The sequence below is a fragment of the Heterodontus francisci genome, chromosome 5 (assembly GCF_036365525.1).
Source record: "Heterodontus francisci isolate sHetFra1 chromosome 5, sHetFra1.hap1, whole genome shotgun sequence".
Classification (NCBI taxonomy): Eukaryota; Metazoa; Chordata; class Chondrichthyes; order Heterodontiformes; family Heterodontidae; genus Heterodontus; species Heterodontus francisci.
The window spans coordinates 191,422,190-191,441,617 of NC_090375.1; the positions used below are offsets into that span (position 1 = coordinate 191,422,190).

General features: G+C 41.5%; 1 protein-coding gene across 4 annotated transcripts in view; it reads right to left on the reverse strand.

Moving 5' to 3' along the window:
- znf407 (zinc finger protein 407) overlaps positions 1 to 19,428 on the reverse strand; it is a 460,931-nt gene that overhangs the window by 143,380 nt on the left and 298,123 nt on the right. For all 4 annotated transcript variants that reach the window (XM_068032511.1, XM_068032512.1, XM_068032517.1 and 1 more), the window contains 2 exons: positions 18,402 to 18,485; positions 16,158 to 16,278 (listed from right to left, as the gene is read on the reverse strand). In XM_068032511.1, the coding sequence (XP_067888612.1) occupies positions 16,158 to 16,278; positions 18,402 to 18,485 (205 nt within the window). The remainder of the gene's footprint in view (positions 1 to 16,157; positions 16,279 to 18,401; positions 18,486 to 19,428) is intronic.

Sequence of the window (19,428 nt, forward strand, 5' to 3'; positions counted from 1 at the left end):
TGAATCACAGCAAGCAATTAGAAAAGCAAATGGTATGTTAGCCTTTATTACAAAGGTATTGGAGTATAAGAGTAAGCAAGCCTTACTAAAATTATATAGGGTCATGGTGAGATCACACCCGGAGTACTGAGAGTTTGGTCTCCTTACTTAAGGAAGGATATATCTGCCTCAGAAGGGGTGCAACCAAGATTCACTAGACTGGTTCCTGGGATGAGAGGATTGTCTTATGAGGAGAGATTGAGTAGACTAGGCCTATATTTCTTCAAATTTAGATGAGAGGTGATCTCATCGAAACATATGAAATTATTAATGGGCTTGACAGGGTAGATGCTGGGAGAATGTTTCCACTAGTTGGGAGGTCGAGAACTAGGGATCGCAGTCTCAAATAAAGCATCGGCCATTTAGGAGAAAGAGGAGAAATTTCTTCACGCAAAAGATTGTGAATCTTTGGAATTCTCTACCCCATAGAGCTGTGGATATACAGTTGCTGAGTATATTTAAGACAGAGATTGATAGATTTTTGGAACTGAAGGAATTAGGGAATATGGGGATAGCACGGGAAGGTGCAGCAGAGGTAGATGATCAGCCAGGATCTTATTGAATGGCGCAGCAGGCTTGATAGGCCAAATATCCTACTCCAGCTTCTTATTTTCTTATCTTACTTTCTTAAAAATGACAGACAGGAAAAGACCCTCTGGTCCATCCCACCTCTCTCACACACTTGCTATGCCTTGCAATACAGATACTCCCAATCCCACCCACATGTATTCTCCTAAGAGAGGCGAGAAAAAAGGTAAAAGCCAAGGCCAATTAGGGGGAAAATGTCTGGAATATTCTTCTCTGATCCCCTTAAGAGATTGAGACCAGTCAAGACCAGCCCGGACCTGATTAATGTTACAAGGTACATGCAGGGGATCATCCAGCCAGAAACATCTGCGACCTCTACTAACCAGAAGGACAAGGGCAGCAAATGCATGGGAACACCACCACCTGCAAATTCCCCTTCAAGTCACACACCATCCTGACTTGGAAATATATCGCCGTTCCTTCACTGTCGCTGGGTCAAAATCCTGGAACTCCCTTCCTAACAGTACTGTGGGTATACCTACCCCAAATGGACTGCAGCGGTTCAAGAAGGCAGCTCACCACCACCTTCTCAAGGGCAATTAGGGATGGGCAATAAATGCTGGCCTGGCCAGTGACGCCCACATCCCTGAATGAATAAAAAAAAAACAGATCCATCCCTGCTTTATCTGCTTAAAACCTTTTACATTTCTAATATTTGTCAGTTCTGAAAAAGAGTCACTGACCTGAAACGTTAACTCTGCTTCTCTCTCCACAGATGCTGCCAGACCTGCTGAGTATTTCCAGCATTTCTTAGTTTTATTTCAGAAACAGATCCAGCTCTGGCTTGAAGTTCTGCAAATCAGAGTTCACTTCATGAGCTGTTAGCCTGATTCACAGGCCCACTAATCTCTGGGAAAAGAATAATCTCCTAATATCTAACCTAGTTCCGCCCTTACATAGCCTGTAAGAGTGACCCCTCACCTGTTCAATTGAAAGGGTTGATCTACACAAACACAATCTAGTCCTTTCATCATCTTATAACCTCGATCGAATCACATCCTAAGTCTGCACTTCGCTAAAGTGTAGAATCCCAGCTCTTTTAGCTTATCTCGACAACTAAGATGCTTCAATGGGAATGAATCTTGTGGCCCTCCTCTGCACCTTTTCAGCCAACATAACGGCAAGGAATGAAAATTGGGCATTCAGCAGTTCAGTAGGAATAGGGTTGAGGGAGCAGGAGGTTGGTCTCATGCACAAGATGAGTTCAGAGTTGGCAAGAGGGGAGATATCAGGGTTGTAACGGGAGACTGAATAGAGACGTTCAAAATCATGAAGGGTTTTTATAGTATAAATAAGGAGAAACTTTCCACTGGCAGGAGGGTCAGTAACTAAAGGGATGCAGATTTATAGTAATTGGCAAAAGAGCCAAAGGGAAGACAAGGAAACATTTAATATATGTAGCAAGTTATGATGATTGGGAATGCGCTGCCTGAGAGGGAGGTGGAAACAGATTCAACAGTAACTTTTAAAAGAGAATTAGATAACAACTTGAAGAGGAAAAGTCTGCAATTCTATGGAGAAAGGGACTAATTGGATAGCTCTTTTCAAAGAAACAGCACAGGCATGATGGGCCGAATGGTTGTAAGTTTCTATGAACAGAAAAGGGTCTTGAAAATTTCAATTTTTTTAATTCATTCATGGGATGTGGGCATCGATGGCCAGGCCAGCATTTATTGCCCATCCCTAATTGCCCTTGCGAAGGTGGTGGTGAGATGCCTTCTTGAACCGCTGCAGTCCATGTGGGGTAGGTACACCCACAGTGCTGTTAGGAAGGGAGTTCCAGGATTTTGACCCAGCAGGTAATCAGCAGGAGGTTTCCTTGTCCATGTTTGATCTGATGCCATGAGACTTCATGGGGTCCAGAGTAGATGTTGAGGACTCCCAGGGCAACTCCCTCCCTACTGTATACCACTGTGCCGCCACCTCTGGTGGGTCTGTCCTGCCGGTGGGACAGGACATACCCGGGGATGGTGATTGCAGTGTCTGGGACATTGTCTGTTAGGTATGATTCCGTGAGTATGACTATGTCAGGCTGTTGCTTGACTAGTCTGTGGGACAGCTCTCCCAACTTTGGCACAAGTTCCCAGATGTTAGTAAGGAGGACTTTGCAGGGTCGACTGGGCTGGGTTTGCTGTTGTCGTTTCCGGTGCCTACGTCGATGCCGGGTGGTATGTCTGGTTTCATTCCTTTTTATTGACTTCGCAGCGGTTAGATACAGCCGAGTGGCTTGCTAGGCCATTTCAGAGGGCATGTAAGAGTCAATCACATTGCTGTGGGTCTGGAGTCACATGTAGGCCTTCCCTAAAGGACATTAGTGAACCAGATGGGTTTTTTCAACAATTGACAATGGTTTCATGGCCATTATTAGACTAGCTTTTTTTAAAATTCCAGATTTATTAATTGAATTCAAATTCCACCTTTTGCTGTGGTGGGATTTGAACCCATGTCCCCAAAGCAATACCCTGGGTCTCTGGGTTACTAGTCCAGTGACAATACCACTACGCCACCGCCTCCCCAATTGATCCAGTATCCACTCTTCCCTCACTTAACATGGTCCATTTCCAAATCTCCCCTTCTTTAACTATCGCCATTTCTGAGAATAGGCTGTAAATCAATATCGACTATAGGACTACTGACTCCCACAGCTACCTTGACTACACTTCCTTACACCCTGATCCTGTGAGGAATCTAATCCATTCTCCCAGTTTCCATGCCTCTGCCGCATCTGTTCTGACGATGCATCCTCCATAACAGCGCTTCGAATATGTCTTCCTTTTTCTTCAACCGAGCATTTCCACCACCCCCACCACCCCACCCCACCTCCCATTGCATGGTTGACAGGGCCCTCAACCATGTCCGTTCTATTTTCTGCACCTCTGCTCTCGCCCCTTCCCCTCCCTCCCAGAAACATGATAGGGTTCCCCTTGTCCACGCCTTCCACCACACCAGCCTCCATATTCAGTGGATAATCCTCTGCCATTTCTGCCACCTCCAGCGTGATGCCACCACCAAACACGTCTTCCCCTCCCTTTTCAGCATTCCGAAGGGAACATTCCCTCTGTGACATCCTGATCTACACCTCAAACACCCCCAACACCGCCTCCCCTTCCAATGGCACATTCCCATGTGCCAGGAGATGGAAGATCTGTCCTTTCATCTCTTCCCTTCCCACTGTTCAGGGCCCTAAACACTCCTTCCAGGTGAAGCATGGATTTACTTGTATTTTTTCAATTTACTTTACGGGCTTTACTACTCATGATGTGGTCTCCTCTACGCTGGGGGACCAAACTTACATTGGGCAACTGTTTTACTGAACATCTCCATTCAGACAGCAAGTGTGACCCTGAACTTCCGGCCATTTGTCATTTGAATTCTCCACCCCACTCCCATTCTGACCTTCCTGTCCTCGTCCTCCTACGCTGTTTCAATGAAGCTCGACAGAAGCTCGGGGAATAGCACCTCAACATTCCATTAAGCACTTTCGAGCCTTCCAGACTCAACATGGAGTTGAACAACTTCAGATCGTAACCACTGCTCTCGTATTTTTGGACCCAGGTGCTGGTAAAGATTCTGTTGTGCCATTTACAACTCCTCCAGACCCATCTTTTGTTTCTTTACTTGTCCCATTACCAACATCTCTTGCACCAACATCCCTTTTGTCATTTAATCTCTCCTGCCTTCCACCCTATCACAGACCTTCCCTTTCTGTTCTTTGCTTCCCTCTCCACCTTTTCCTGGCACTGCACTTGCTTAAAACTTGCTCCAACTCTAACATTTTTTAGTTCTGATGAAAGTTCACCGACCTGAAATTAACTCCAATTCTCTCTCCACACATGCTGCCTGACCTGCTGAGCATTTCCAGCATTTTCTGTTTATAATCCAGATTTCCAACATCCAGAGTATTTTGTGTTCATGTGATTCTATGAGCTGTGGGTAGCAGTCAGCATCTTAATTCCCTGAACCAGATGGAACTCTACTTCACACAGAAGCTTTGGGCATGAATAAAGTACTTCTCTACCCTCACACCAATAAAAAGCCATCATTTAGTCATAAGCTTGTTAGTGATCAGAAATAATAAGCCTATCCAGGTCGGGAAAGAACGTCCAAAAAGGTCCATGGAGGTTTGTTAGAAAAGAAAAATATGTTCAACCTGCTATCTTACTGATATTTATTCCACAATAGCCAGACAGAGAAACATATTCCACTTGACATTAGCAAGTAATGAGACTTGTGAAAATAATTTAGTTAGTCCACTTGGTAAATCAAAGCCTTCCTGGCATCAATGTAATTGAATCTATGATCTAAATTAGGTAGAGAAAGATTAAAAAATGGAATAATAATTTCCGACTGCAAAAAAATTGCAAAAATCACCTTCAGGAATAATTTGAGAAGAAGTCTGAAAACAGATTAGTCGTCACGCTATATCAGGTACATGTGTTTAATTACTCATGCTACAGTTCACCAGCTATTCTGGCTGAATCTAGTGCCATTGCGGGAACGGTCTATGTGAACATAGTGGCTGTAAGATAGAATCCATAAACTCATAGATTACCAGTTTATATCCCAAGGAAGTGTTAGGGGAAATGAATTGTATCAGATTTTTAAAGCCTCTTTCATGAAATGGGATAAAAGAGGATGCTGCCTAAGATAAGGCTTCTGAGAGAAAACATGAAAAACTGCAGCATGAACAGAATCAGATGTAAAGCCAGTGTGTGTTTACAATACTTGAAACTGTAAGAAGTCTTCTTCATTTAAGGATCAGGCTTCGTGTATGAATGGGAGACAAGAAACTTCTTTCGTTCTGCATTATAAGTTTTGTGCAAAGTTCCTTTGAAGCCAATAAGTGATCCAATTTTCAAAAGTCTGGTTAATGAGAAGGTTTTCAGATCTTTTTTGTTATTCGTTGTTTTTTGTGGGTTGTGGGCATCGCTGGCTAGGCCAGCATTTATTGCCCATGCCTAACTGCCTTGAACTGAGTGGCTTGCTAGGCCATTTCAGAGGGCATTTTGAGGGTCTGTGGGTCTGGAGACACATGTAGACCAGACAAGGTAAGGATGGCAGATTTCCCTACCTTGAAAGACATTAGTGAACCAGATGGGTTTTTACAATAATTGACAATGGTTTTATCGTCACCATTAGACTAGCTTTTAATTCCAGATTTATTAATTGAATTCAAATTTCATCACCTGCTGTGGTGAGATTCGAGCCCATGTCCCCAGAGCATTAGCCTGGGCTCTGGATTACTAGTCTAGTGACATTACCACCACGCTACCGCCTCCCCTCAAAAAGAGTCGAACCTTATAATTAAAATATCAGATATCCCCTGCAGGGCCAGTGGGAATGAATTGACACTGACACGGTTGAACATTAAGATGTATTAGAAATATCTTCATTTTATACCACATTGAAATTCAGAGGAAATATGTGGAGTAATATTCAGTCAGGACTTTTGCAGCAGAAATAGCAGTAAGTCTATCAATGAGTAAATCGGACAGCAACTTCCATCGTCTGCACATGTACAGTTAAATCAGGAAATTGCTGTCCGAATTGCTCTGCTCCGCCCCAAACTGCACAATAATGATATCTCACCGAGAGACTCAGCAGTGAAACATGTGAAACAGTGTGAAGTTTCTGTACTTGCATGATAGATGTACATTAAAACTCAGCAGAAAAAGTTAGGGCTCATCCATTCCAGCGGAAGTGAATTTTTAATGGTGTGATAAGACTTAATTATTGCCAAACAATATCTCTGGCACTTAAATTAACTTTTTCAAGTGTGGAGTTTCATTTCTTCAGATTTTAATTATTGTTGGAGATTTTAAAAATCTAATTATTTTAATTTTTTTCTTTCTATCTCTTTTATATCCCTCTCAATCTAATCTTTCATTCCCTCTCTTCATTTCACTTTCTGCACATAATTTTACATTGAATTAACTATTCTAATGGACACTTCCTGATGCAGACTCTGCTTGGTTCATTAACCATTCTTAATTCTGATTTAAATATTAAATATGCATCATTTAAATATTATAATGAGGCTGCGCACCTCAGATTTAACTCATCTTTCAGATTAACCAAGGTCGGCCAGGTTTCCTGGGCCTCCAGAAACCCGGCAGCTAAAGGGAGGTGAGAACTGCTTCATAGAAGAGGCAAGTACAGCACTGCTTGTGGGCCAAGAGGAATAGGTGTGCTTCCTCCTAGCCCAGCTCCTTCCCTGCCCACATTGTACACTTCAACCACCTCACTTCCCCCCGAATTGGAGATTACCTCCCTTGCCCTCCCAACTTGGTCCCACTAACGTAGGTGCAGGCTTGCTACCTGCTCCGAGCCTGCAGCCTCCAAAGCGTTCCCTTCTCAACAGTGAGCCAAGCCTGTCAATGAAGCTGGCTTCCAGGCAGTGAACCTGCTGGGAAAAAAAGTTGCATGCTGTGACATTAAAATTGCACGGCATCTGAGAAATCCCAATTTCTCGAACAAAACTCCTCGCCACCCGCCCGCAATACCGACACCAGTATATATGAAAGCCATTATTTCCATAAACCCAGCCACTGTGAATGCTTACTGAGGGCAATTAATAAGTACATTTGGTAGACGACAGCACAAGTGACTGTTGTGAAACAGTAATGGCTTTCCGCTGGCATGGTAGATCACAGTAAAACGGTCATTGTAGATTTGTATTATTTGCCAAATTCCCTTGTGATGCCTCATCAGAATACAGGAAGGGCAAATCACACTAAAATATTGAGCTGGACAACTTCTGTGGGGTTTCAAAAGGAGCTCAATATTTTGACACAGCTCAGTAAGACTGATATGGTCAAACCCTTGGCCACGTGAACATTGAAAACATTGAATGCCTGAGATGAATCTCAAGTTGAACGAGGAACCTTCTCTTCAAGGTCTCATTCAGCCTTCGGGAAGAATGAAGGATGGGCCGCATATTTTACCGATTATGATTCAGATGGTCCTGAGCAACAAACAGTCATAGTACTCTACTATTGGCCATTGCTTCATGCCAACCAGGGATGTAATCCAAAATGGGTGGATAGTCAGCCCTGATTAAAACTGAGGAGACACCAGTCATATTATAATACCAACCTCAAAAGAACTGCTCTATTTTGGTAGTGAAGAAGGGGTTGATCCAGAACTTGTTGACTGTTATGAGCTGTGCTGGGCCTCCTGGGTTCATCGCACTTATCTAAGGGTTCCTTGGGCTCACTCCTGCTAATCTTTAGGCTATCCTTTCATTCTTCCAGATGGTCTTCCTTACTCCTTGCCAAGAATCCTAGACATATCTGGCACGAGGCCACATCGTGCTTTGACAAAAGACAGTAGAAAGAGAGAGAGAGCTGTTTTAGCCTTCAGCCGCTGAGAGGGGCACTTAACAGCTTAAGCCCCAAGGGGACTTTTCACTTGTTTACTTTTTCTTTGATGATTTGAAGGATACTGTACTTCTCAAATTAACACAGAAAAGAAGGAAAAAACAGCAAATACATGGCTGAAGACAGGTTTGCGCAGAAACGGACAGACCGGTTGAGAACAGGAAAAGAGCTGACCCACCTAGGAGATGTGTTTTTATATGGAGCAGGTTGAAGCTAACACTGATGGCATTCATGTCTAGGTGCAAAATGTGGTTACTTACCTGAACAGCAGCAAAGTAAAAGCACTCTAAGGATTCAGTCAGTGACACAGCAGATTTCAGATAGCCAATCTTTCATCTCCTGCAGTCTCTGAATCAATCGGAAATTTGCTGACTCAAGGCCAGGTCCCGCCTTAAATCAGAATCTCTGCTCAACAGCCCCATTCTCTTACACTAATAACATACAGCACTTGGTAAAATGTGAATTTAATGGGATTGAACAGTGTAATGGTGCACAGTAGAGGAAACAGCAGGACACTAAATGGAGCTCCTTTAAAAATGTCTCCCGGTACCAAGCAGATGGATTTTGTTTTAAAAAGTTGAGAGCAATGGAATTAAACTCTAGTTTATAACACTCCCACATTATAAATGGCCTATTTGGCTCACTCCCAAGAAGCATGTTCTAACGACTGTCAACTTATTCATTTATAGAACAGATTTTTTGATAAATGCCGTTAGATGAAAAGATGCCATCGCACCTCGATTTGAGTCTCTGGAATGAAGCAAATCACATGACATGATGTAGAATAGTTAAGTCTCTTGCATTCTGGTGATAATCACTGTTGAAATCAAACTCTCTAAAAGGAAATGATAAACTGTATTTTAAACAATACAGCCCATTTGCTTTTTGCATAACTGAGATGTGAGATTTCCCTTTCTGAAGAATGCATTTGATATTCAGATGCTGACAATTGCTTCCTTCAATCTATGGATATTACCATTAACAATGTCTGTTTCTTCAACAGAGTCTATTACTTTGCACACTTGTGAAAATATCATCCAACACAAAAACACATCTCCTAGCATTAGACTCAATTGCAAACTTTTAGGAAAAGCAGGCCTATAGGTCTAACTGGGATATCCAACACTATGTGTAGAAAATAATCAAAACTTTCAAAAATAAAACTAATTCACAACTTGTTTTTTGGTTTTAAAACAAAACCATTAGGTCCAAGGAACAAACAGAACATGGGAGATTGATAACAGTATCATACTGGGAGTTTTTCATTCCTGATAAAGATCTAATAATGAACTTGCCCTGTGTCGTGAATAAATTATGGGTCTTCCTCAATGGCAAAACAAACCCAGCACTGCATCACTACTGGCACAATACCATGCTTTTAATATTCACTTCAGTAAGAACACTTTCTTGGCCCACGCAAAAACTCTGTTCATATAATTAATATTTTCAAAAAGCAATTCACTTATAATTTACATTAATTAAATTTACATTTTATTAATGTATATCTTTAAAATCCTAGATATTAATATTTTTATGCCAACTCAAAAAATATGTTTTCTTAAATCCTGAGCAACGTGCACAAGCTAAACATGATGCAAACAGCATTGTTTAATGGCCGTTTGTGCAAAGTCATGCAATGCTGTTTGCCCTTCCAGTTAATAGCACTCCATCAGACTCCCACCCTGAGTTTCAACCTCTCAGCCTCAGGTTTAGTAAAAAACGAGTAGAAATATTGAGCATTGGTGCAGACATTCTATATCCAATAAAAGCCGAACAAAAATGCAGATTTACTTTAAGATCGCTGGCTCCAATGACAATGCTGCCAATCCTATAAGTATAGAAATGTACCCTAACAAACCGCAGTGGTTAAAAAAAAACCACTGTTCTTGGAATGTGGCAACACTGTCACGGCTGCATTTATTGCTTAATGTTTTGAGCATGTGATGGTGGCGTGTTTTCTCTTTAAACCACAGCAGTACTTTGTGATGTTTGGTAGAGAATGAGACTTCAAGTATAAACCACTGGTTAGGTAGGTGATAAACAATGAAACACAAGTAAATATTGCACGGGGTGAATGCCCATTAAGCTTTATAAGATATTGTGTAGAATTACCACTTTACAGATAGACGCAAGATATCTACTATGGAAATAAAACCTCTCCCCCAAGACTATCCAATCCAAGAAATCAGGTCCACGGTGTGAAGAATGAGCTCCAGAAAGCATGTAACAAGATCCTTCTCAAATGTGCGATAACGTTTCTCATCTTACATTCAATTTGCAGTATTCACATGGTCACACACAGACACACTTTAATTACTGGGGTTTTCAGTCTGAAGCTGTTAACCAAATCTGTGTATGCGACGAAATTAAGTATCCACAGACAGAATATCATTTGCTATAGTGAACAAATGCTGTATTCTGTAATTTCAGAAGCCAAAAACTAAATCCAGATTAAATGAATTACATTCAAACTGTTTTTATACCAGGAAGGGATATACAACTGCGATAGTGCAAGAGTGCCTTTCTAAACATTTTTATTTCCATGAAATTTCCTCAATTTTTAGGAAGCTTATTTTCGATTAATATTAGATGCATAAACGTTCTGTAGATTTTTTATTACTAAATCTTGATTTTAAAATTTTTTAAAAATAAAAGAGTTTAAGCAAGATATGACCCTAGTATTTTTCTTTGCCTACCCGCCATTGTTCCCTCTAATTTCCCTTCGTTATGCGTGTCCCGTTTGATGCATTGTGCAGTCCCTTTAAGATTGGACCTTGATCACACATCTTAAAGGGACCACTGCTTGTGCGCACCCTGTTTGTCCCATGTGGCACATTCCCGATTGCTGTGTGGCTGTGCACCCACGCAGGTTAGAGGTAAAATTGCTACTTACCGAAATGCTTCAGTTTTGCATCCCTAATTACAGTTTATGCTTTTAAAATCCTCTGACTACCTTTACAGGTTTAGCTATTCTCAATAAGTAAAAGCGCAGAATAAAAACAGAAAACCCCAGGAAATACCAAGCAGGTCCATCAATGACTGAAAAGAGAAAAGACCAATTAATGTCTTGTGTGCTGACTCTTGGAGAGAACTAGAAACTGGAAGGAAAGGGAGACCCTCAATAGGACTGGGGGGAGGGGTAAACGGAAGGAACAACAGGTAACCATTGAGTCAGGAATGCTGATTCCTATCACAAAGCACTCACTAACAATGTCAACGGTCAGCAGGTTTCTGCAAAGCTGACAAATGGTGAAAATTATGTGAAGATTATCTCAGCATTGCAATAACACACTAAAACAACAACTTTCATTTGTATAGTGCTTTTAACATATTCAATAGTCCCAAAATGCATCATGGGTGTACAGTTAGGCAAAAATTGATCCTAAGCCAAAGAACAAGATATTAGAAGGGATGATGCAAAGCTTGATTAATGATGTAGGTTTCAAGGAGCATCTTAAAGGAGCAGAAATAGATGGAGAGGCTTAGGGAGGGAATTAAAGAGCTTAGGGCCATCAATGGCGAGGCAAAGGGAATGGGGATGTGTAAGAGGTTAGGGTTGGAAGAATACAAAGTTATTGGAGGGTTGTAGGGCTGGAGGAGGACACAAAGATAGGCCTTAAGAGGAAGTGCCTTTAATTTGCTGTCCCAAATGGAATCGAGTGTTTGGGGCACTGGACAATGGCATGGGAAGAGATGAAAGCAAGTCTGTTTCATCTGCTATGGCTGTACAGGGAAGTGCCAGAGAAGAAGAGCTGGAGGTCAATAATTTATGTTGTGTTCATTGTCCATGGTGGCTCTGTAAAGTAACACTGTTGCTTCTGAGTCAGAAGGTTTTGGGATCACATCGGGCTCCAGAAACTTGAACACGAAAGCTAGGTTAACACTCCAGTGCTGGTACTGAGGGAGTACAGCACTGTCAGAGGCGCCATCTTTCAGATGAGACATTAAATTGAGTTCCCATCTGCCCACCTCAGTGGAGGTAAAGGATCCCATGGCACTATTTCAAAGAGGAGGAGGGAAATTTCGGCCAATCCTATGCCTCAATCAACATCACTGAAACAGTTGATCTGGTCCTTATCACATTGGTTTTATGGGAGCTTGCTGTGCACAAATTGGCTGCTGCGTTTCCTACATTACAACAGTGACCACACCTCCCAAAAGTACTTCATTGGCTGTATACCACTTTGGGAAGTCCTGAGCTCATGAAGGGCGCTACAGAAATGCAAGTCTTTCTTTCTTTATGGTCCTGTATTTTGGCAAAGGTTATATGCAGATTATGTGGTAGATTTCGAGACAGAATGGAGTCGTTCAGTAAGTCTGATCCTGACCTTCCTGTGGCTCACCGCTTCAATTCCCTCTCCCATTTCCACTCTGACCTCTCTGCTTTTGATATCTACGCTGCTTGAACTAAACTCAAAGAAAACGTCAAGAATAAGTACTGTACCTTTCTCCTGGGAACACTGCAGTTACCGGGTCTGAACATTGGTTTTGTCCTCTTTGGGCTTTTGTTTTTCCTTCCATTTTCTTAGAAGCATATAGCACTGGGTATGCCCAGCAGGTCTGTCAGTATCTGGCCAGGGGGGCGGGGGCGCGGGGGGCGCTGGCAAGAGATATTTAGCACATACCTAGCACAAGGGAAGATGGTTGTGGTTGTTGGAGGTCACTCATCTCAGTCCCAGGATATCACTGCAGGAGTTCCTCGTGGTAGTATCCTAGGCCCAACCATCTTTAGCTGCTCCGTCAATGACCTTCCCTCCATCATAAGGTCAGAAATGGGAATATTCGCTGATGATTGCACAATGTTCAGCACCATTCACGATTCCTCAGATCCTGAAGCAGCAAGATCTGGACAACATCCAGGCTGATAAGTGGCAAGTAACATTCGCGCCACACAAGTGCCAGGCAATGGCCATCTCAAACAAGAGAGAATCTACCATCTCCCCTTGACATTCAAAGGCAATACGATCGCTGAATCCCACACAATCAACACCCTGGAGGTCACCATTGGCCAGAAACTGAACTGGAGTAACCATATAAATACTGTGGCTACAAGAGCAGGTCAGAGGCTGGGAATTCTGCTGTGAGTAACTCATCTCCCGTCTCTCCAATTCCTGTCCACCATCTACAAGGCACAAGTCAGGAGTGTGATGGAATACTCTCCACTTGCCTGGATGGGTGCAGCTCCAACAACATTCAAGAAGCTCGACACCATCCAAGACAAAGCAGCCCACCTGATTGGCACCCCATCCACCGCCTTCAACATTCACTCCCTCCACCACCGATGCACAGTGGCAGCAGTGTGCATCATATACAAGATGCACTGCAGCAATGCACCAAGGCTCCTTCGACAGCACCTTCCAAACACGCGACCTCTACCACTTAGAAGGACAAGAGCAGCAGATGCATGGGAACACCACCACCTTCAGGTTCCCCTCAAAGCCACACATCATCCTGACTTGGAAGTGTCTCGCCGTTCCTTCACTGTCACTGGATCAAAATCCTGGAACTCCCTTCCTAACAGCACTATGGATGTACCTATACCCAAAGGACAGCAGTGGTTCAAGAAGGCAGTTCACCACTGACAATATTGAAAATGCTGGTCCTTTAATTAATCAGGTCTCATTTCAGTGTTAATAGAGAGCAGGTGATGCTCATTATAGTTTTGCATTTAAGGGCTGGGTTTTTGCCCAGTGGGGGAGTTGCCTCTGGACAAAGAGTTTGTCCAGAAGGGAAGCGTGGGAACTGATATTTGAACTATGAATTGACAATAAAACAGTTGTGGACCAGAGACTGTCATTGGCTTCCTCATTTTGGTGAATGGATATCTGCCTGTTTAACAACCACCACGTTCTCAAGGGCAATTAGGGATGGGAAATACCTGCTGGCCTAGCCAGCAATGCCCACATCCCTGAACGAATAAAAAAAAATTTAATCAAAACAATCTTCTGGTGGCAAGCTGCATCCAGAGTACTGGATTACCTTTTTGTCATGTAATCTCTCCTGCCCTCCACCCTATCACACACCTTCCCTTTTGTTTCTCTTCCTACCATCCCCCCCTTTCATTTGCTCAAAGCCTATAACATTTCTAACTTTTTCCAATACTGATGAAAGATCACTGTTTCTCTCACCAGATGCTGCCAGACCTGCTGAGTATTTACAACATTTTCTGTTTTTATTCCAGGGTACTGGCCTCTCTTTTCACATGCAGGTGGATCTGCTGTGTGTTTTCAACAACATTTCACGTTCCCTACATTTACACTTTTATTTCCCCCACTCCATGTTCTTGTCTTTATTTTGTTATGTGCATCTTTCCTTGGCATTTTCACTGACTCAACTATTTTCATGCTCTTTTGTTCTGTTAATGCCTCTTCATTGCCTGCTGAAATGATGCTTATATATCATCCGTCAGTTTTCACCCCTTTCAAGAAATTTGCTTGCTGAGCACTCAACCCATTAAATGCTCTGTGACAGGTGTCACTGTTCCTAATTCTCGATGTCTACCTGCTGTTCTCTTTCCTACGCCTTTAGTTTTGCTCAGTCCCATAAACGGCTTGCTTATCCTCCAATTTCCAGTTCTGATGAAGCATCTATATCCAAAGTACATAAATCTGTTTTTTCCCTTTGCAGACACTGCATTTCCACATTTTTTTTTTAGATTTCCAACATTTGCAGAGTTTTTTTTCCTTTTTTAAGGAAAAGTATGCTGTTTATACTTCGATGCTGTCCTTTAAAAAGATACTATAAAAAATCATATGCAAATATTTTTGAATTCACTAAAATGTGCTACTATTAATAATAAGGGAAAAGAGTTGGGTTTTAAATTTTATTCCAATTTGATCTAAATTCTGAAATCTCATACAGGTGTCAACATTCCTCTGTTGAAATTTATGTACCCGTTCCCCCGCCCAAGGAAAGGAACCTGAATGTATCATACAACAAAAAAAAGGGGACCATTCAGCCCATCATGCCTACGCTGGTTCTTTGAAAGAACTATCCAATTCGACGCACTCCCCGTGCTCTTTCCTCATAGCCCTGCAAATTCTTCCTTTTCCAATTCCCTTTTGGGCGTTACAATTGAATCTGCTTCCACCGCCCTTTCATCCCCTGATTCCAGATCATAACAACACACTGTGTAAAAGAATTTCTCTTTAACTCCCCTCTGGTACTTTTGCCAATTATCTGAAATTGTGTCCTCTGGTTACCAACCCTTCTGCCAGTGGAAACAGTTTCTACATATTTATTCTGTCAAAACCCTTCATAATTTTGAACACCTCTATCAAGCCCCTTCTCTGCTCTAAGAACAACAATACCAGCTTTTCTAATCAACTTAGCCAAATTGGGATCCAGTTCCATTTTGCATTTCTGACCTGAAACAATAATGCAATCCTCAAAAGAATAGCTACATCAATGCTGTTGCACTACTTTTAAATTCACCGTTAATTGAAGCATGGTTATCAAATAGTGATGACTAACCCAATTAGAAATGAAAGGTCACTAGAAAACAAGAAATGTTTAAGACATATATATATATATATATATATATATATATATATAAAAAAGAAAAACTGTGAATGTTTGAAAGCTGAAATAAAAACATAACATTTTTGGGAATATGTACTAGATCAGGTAGCATCTGAAAGCGAACGATAGGTGAACATATTGTTAATCTGTTAGTTTAATTCAAATGCTGGCAGAATTGAGTTAATCCTGCCTGAGCAACAACTTAGCAAGTTGTTCATTAAAACTATCCATTTGATCAGCTTGGATTGACATATCAAATTCAGCATGAACAACATTTGTGACCTGATCAGGAAACTCTCTCATATATAAGCGTAACCTCTCCTAAATTTAAGAATAAGAAAGACATTCTTGTTGTTATCCTTCCACATTTAAACATCTGATTTTGACATGCAATTAAAAAATATATACTCTGAACTATCTTCCAAAAACAAATAATGAAATTCAACAGACATGAGCTGGGTTGCCAAACACCCTTAAAAATGCAATCCTTGAGAAATGTAATTCCTAATTAAATGTGTAATTACTGATGCTGGTTATGTACTTTAATGGCAATGTATTTTTAATTTGAATAAACCTTTTCTCATCACCTTTAATCTTTTTCACATCAAGTAATGTTTAATGAACTGTTACCTGTATTCACACCAAGGACACTTATAAGGTTTCTCTCCTGTGTGGACGCGTCTGTGTCGGGTCAGATGGGATTGTGTTGTGGAAGCGAAGTTGCACTGGTCACATTTGAATGGCTTTTCACCTACAAAAGAAACACTCATTATTTTTGTCCCTGACAGACTCCTATAATTATCAGAGTGTAAGGGTTAGAAAACCATGCTACAAAAGATTTAATTTCCGAAGCATTTACCTATTGACCAAGTATGAAGACCAATCATATATACTTAAAATAAAGTACATGTTCACAATCTCAAAAATCTTTTGATACTTGTATTATAAGGCGTGAAGTTTTAAAAGTCACAGATTGCATATTTTTGCATCTTTCACCGTAATATAGTACCAGCTCTCAATTAAATGGTCACGACTGGATTAACCTTTTATTGCTCATGGTTGCAGTTACATTTAGCATCTTAAAATGAACACATTTCAGAACCTTCCATCTTTCAATCAATAGAGTTTTATACAGGATTAAAAAAAGCTGGGAGAAAGACACATGCAGTATAAGAATTGAGAGGTTCTGAGGATATTATAAAACTAAAAGAGTGAAAGCCAAGTGGTTTAGCAGGTGGTCAGGACATCATGGTTCAATTGCTGGCTTGTATTTGCCACTCATTTATATTCTGTGTAATATTACGAACACGCTAACAATGACGGACAGGAAAAGACCCTCTTGTTCATCCAGCATGTCCCACACAATTGTGATAACTTATATACACTCTCTCCACCACACCTGAAACCATGTGATACCCTGGGAGAAGCAAGAAACCAGATAAAAACCCAGGTCAATTTGGGGTAAAAAAAGTGAGAAATTCCTTTCCGACCCCCTTTGGCAATCAAAACTAGTCCATGAGATCATTCTAGCCCTCATCATTCTAAGGCATTTATTATTTATGCAGATTGAAACTACTTTGGATTCAAACTTAAAAGTCTGGGTTCATTACCAGCATTGCTCTACTGCTATGCAGGAACATGAAATTGTTCAGCAAGACTTAGGTGGAAGAACAGTAAAGACAAAGCGCAATGTGCTGGTGGAGCAAGAGCACTAGGACACAGGCTCAAGCCCAAACATTCCATTGAGTTTTTAATCTCAATCGTGCCACTGTGGGGGAGCAAGTTTGCCAACATGGGTTGGGCGTGTTCCTGGAGGTTGTGTCACATGTCCTCCCATCTCCCCCTGCCTTGTCATTGGTCATCCAACATACCCCTCCTCTCAGCACCCTTACTTCACGAATCAATTAAGAAACAAACAGGCTCTTCATTGCCCAACTGAATGCTTCTCACTTTCAGCATTTTTTCCATCTCCACAGCTTTTTTTTTATAACTAATAAATGAAGACGGTCAAAGAATTTTTTGTTTTTTTTCCCCAAAGCACACTTTTTTTTTTAATGTCTGATGATATTTCTCACAGCAGTGTCCTGGAGATCAATCATCGATTCCTGGAGACTCCAGGGCAATCTTGGAGGGTTGGCGACCTTGTGGAAGGGGTGATGTGGGAAGAGGTGGCGGGGGCGGGGGGTTGTGGGTGAAGAGAAGACAAATTCAGGATAACTATTGTGCCCTGACCATCCTCGCATACCTCTTGCTGGCCTGTTCAAACAAACCTCGGTATCTGCAGTCAGTGTGTAATAGACAGCGAGATGAAAAAAAAGTGGGATTCATACACAGAGAGAGAAAAATTACACTAAATCAGAAGGTAGGTGTCACATGACTTTTTCCAGTAATACCATCTTTAGAACTGTAGACAGGAAGCAAAACACAGCAAGCAGTACACCAATGTGCGCTTTATATTACACTGCTCGTGTTCCTTTACAATCTGGTTATGCCCCTGCAGAGTATCATTTGACGAGATCACAAAAGTTGTTAAAAACTGGTCTGTGTAGTCAAAATTAGGTATATAAAGTTTGTTACAGAATTACCCATGCCCCTGTCATGGATCTGTCCAGAACAAATCTCAGGATAATAATGTTTCTTTCCCCAGATTTAATTATCCTCCTATTTTTCCCATCAGCTACCTTTTTTTTAATATAAATCACAAGCACAGTGCATCTACTTCTACAAATCACTTATTATGTCAATAACTTCACACCAAAGCAATTATCAGTCGGACTGTGCAGCAAACCCTCTTTGTTTTTTCTTCTTTCAGGGCAGGTCACGACTGCATTCTTTGTCTGCCTGGTAAGTTCTACTCTAAAGAGGTGAACTGACCTGTGTGCTGTCGCCTGTGTTTGGTGAGAGCATGGCGCGTTCCGCCGGCAAATCCGCAGAGGTCACACTGAAACGTCTTCTCCCCTATTGCAACAACAAACAGATGAGGGGACCGTGGAGGTCACAGATCATTAAAACATATCTATCAAGGCTTTCAGGGTTACTAATTCCTCCAATCAAATGTTTCCATGTAAATATGTCAAATGGGAATGAAATTACCACTGCGGTTTATTGACTGTGATAAAATCTGAAAAGCACCACTGAACATAATTACATACTTGTCAGACCCATAAAAATTAGCTTTAATATCAATGGAATGGTTTTGTACAACTTCATTTCGGTGAGATGTCTTCCAGATGGGGCTGCTTTATGCACTCGAACAGTTTTTATGCATAACCTGCTTATCTTCCCCATAATTTCCACAGGCCCAGTCACTCAGTGTTGACTCGTCCATCTACAATGAAGTAATAGGAAGGTTTCTTAAGCAGCAGTTATCGGATGCACAGGCTGTTCAAGCGCAGTGTGATAAAGAGCCTTTAGCTTTTACCTGAAGCCACCTGCTAACAATACCTTTAGAGAATGCTGTATCTAAGATTAACGCATTAATAAGAAGGTGCAACTGCACAGTGCGTACCAAAACCACTTATCAATATTATCCATTGGTTTATAAATCAAAAGCAAAATCCTGCGGATGCTGGAAGTCTTGAAATAAATTCCAAAAATGCTGGAAATACTCGGCATGTCAGGCAGCATCTGTGAAGGGAGAAACCGAGTTAGCTTTTCCGGTCGATGACCTTTTATCAGAACAGGAACAAGTTAGAGATGTAACAGCTTGTAAACAAGTATAGAGGCAGGGAAGGGTGGGGGGGGGGGGGGTGGAGGACAAAAGGGAAGGTTTGTGAAAGGGTAGAAGGCAGGAGAGATTAAATAACAAAGGGAATGATGGTGTGAGGCTTTCAAAACCTGTCTATAATTCACCTCTTCCAGTTCTGATGAAAGGTCACAGATCTGAAATGTTAACTCTGTT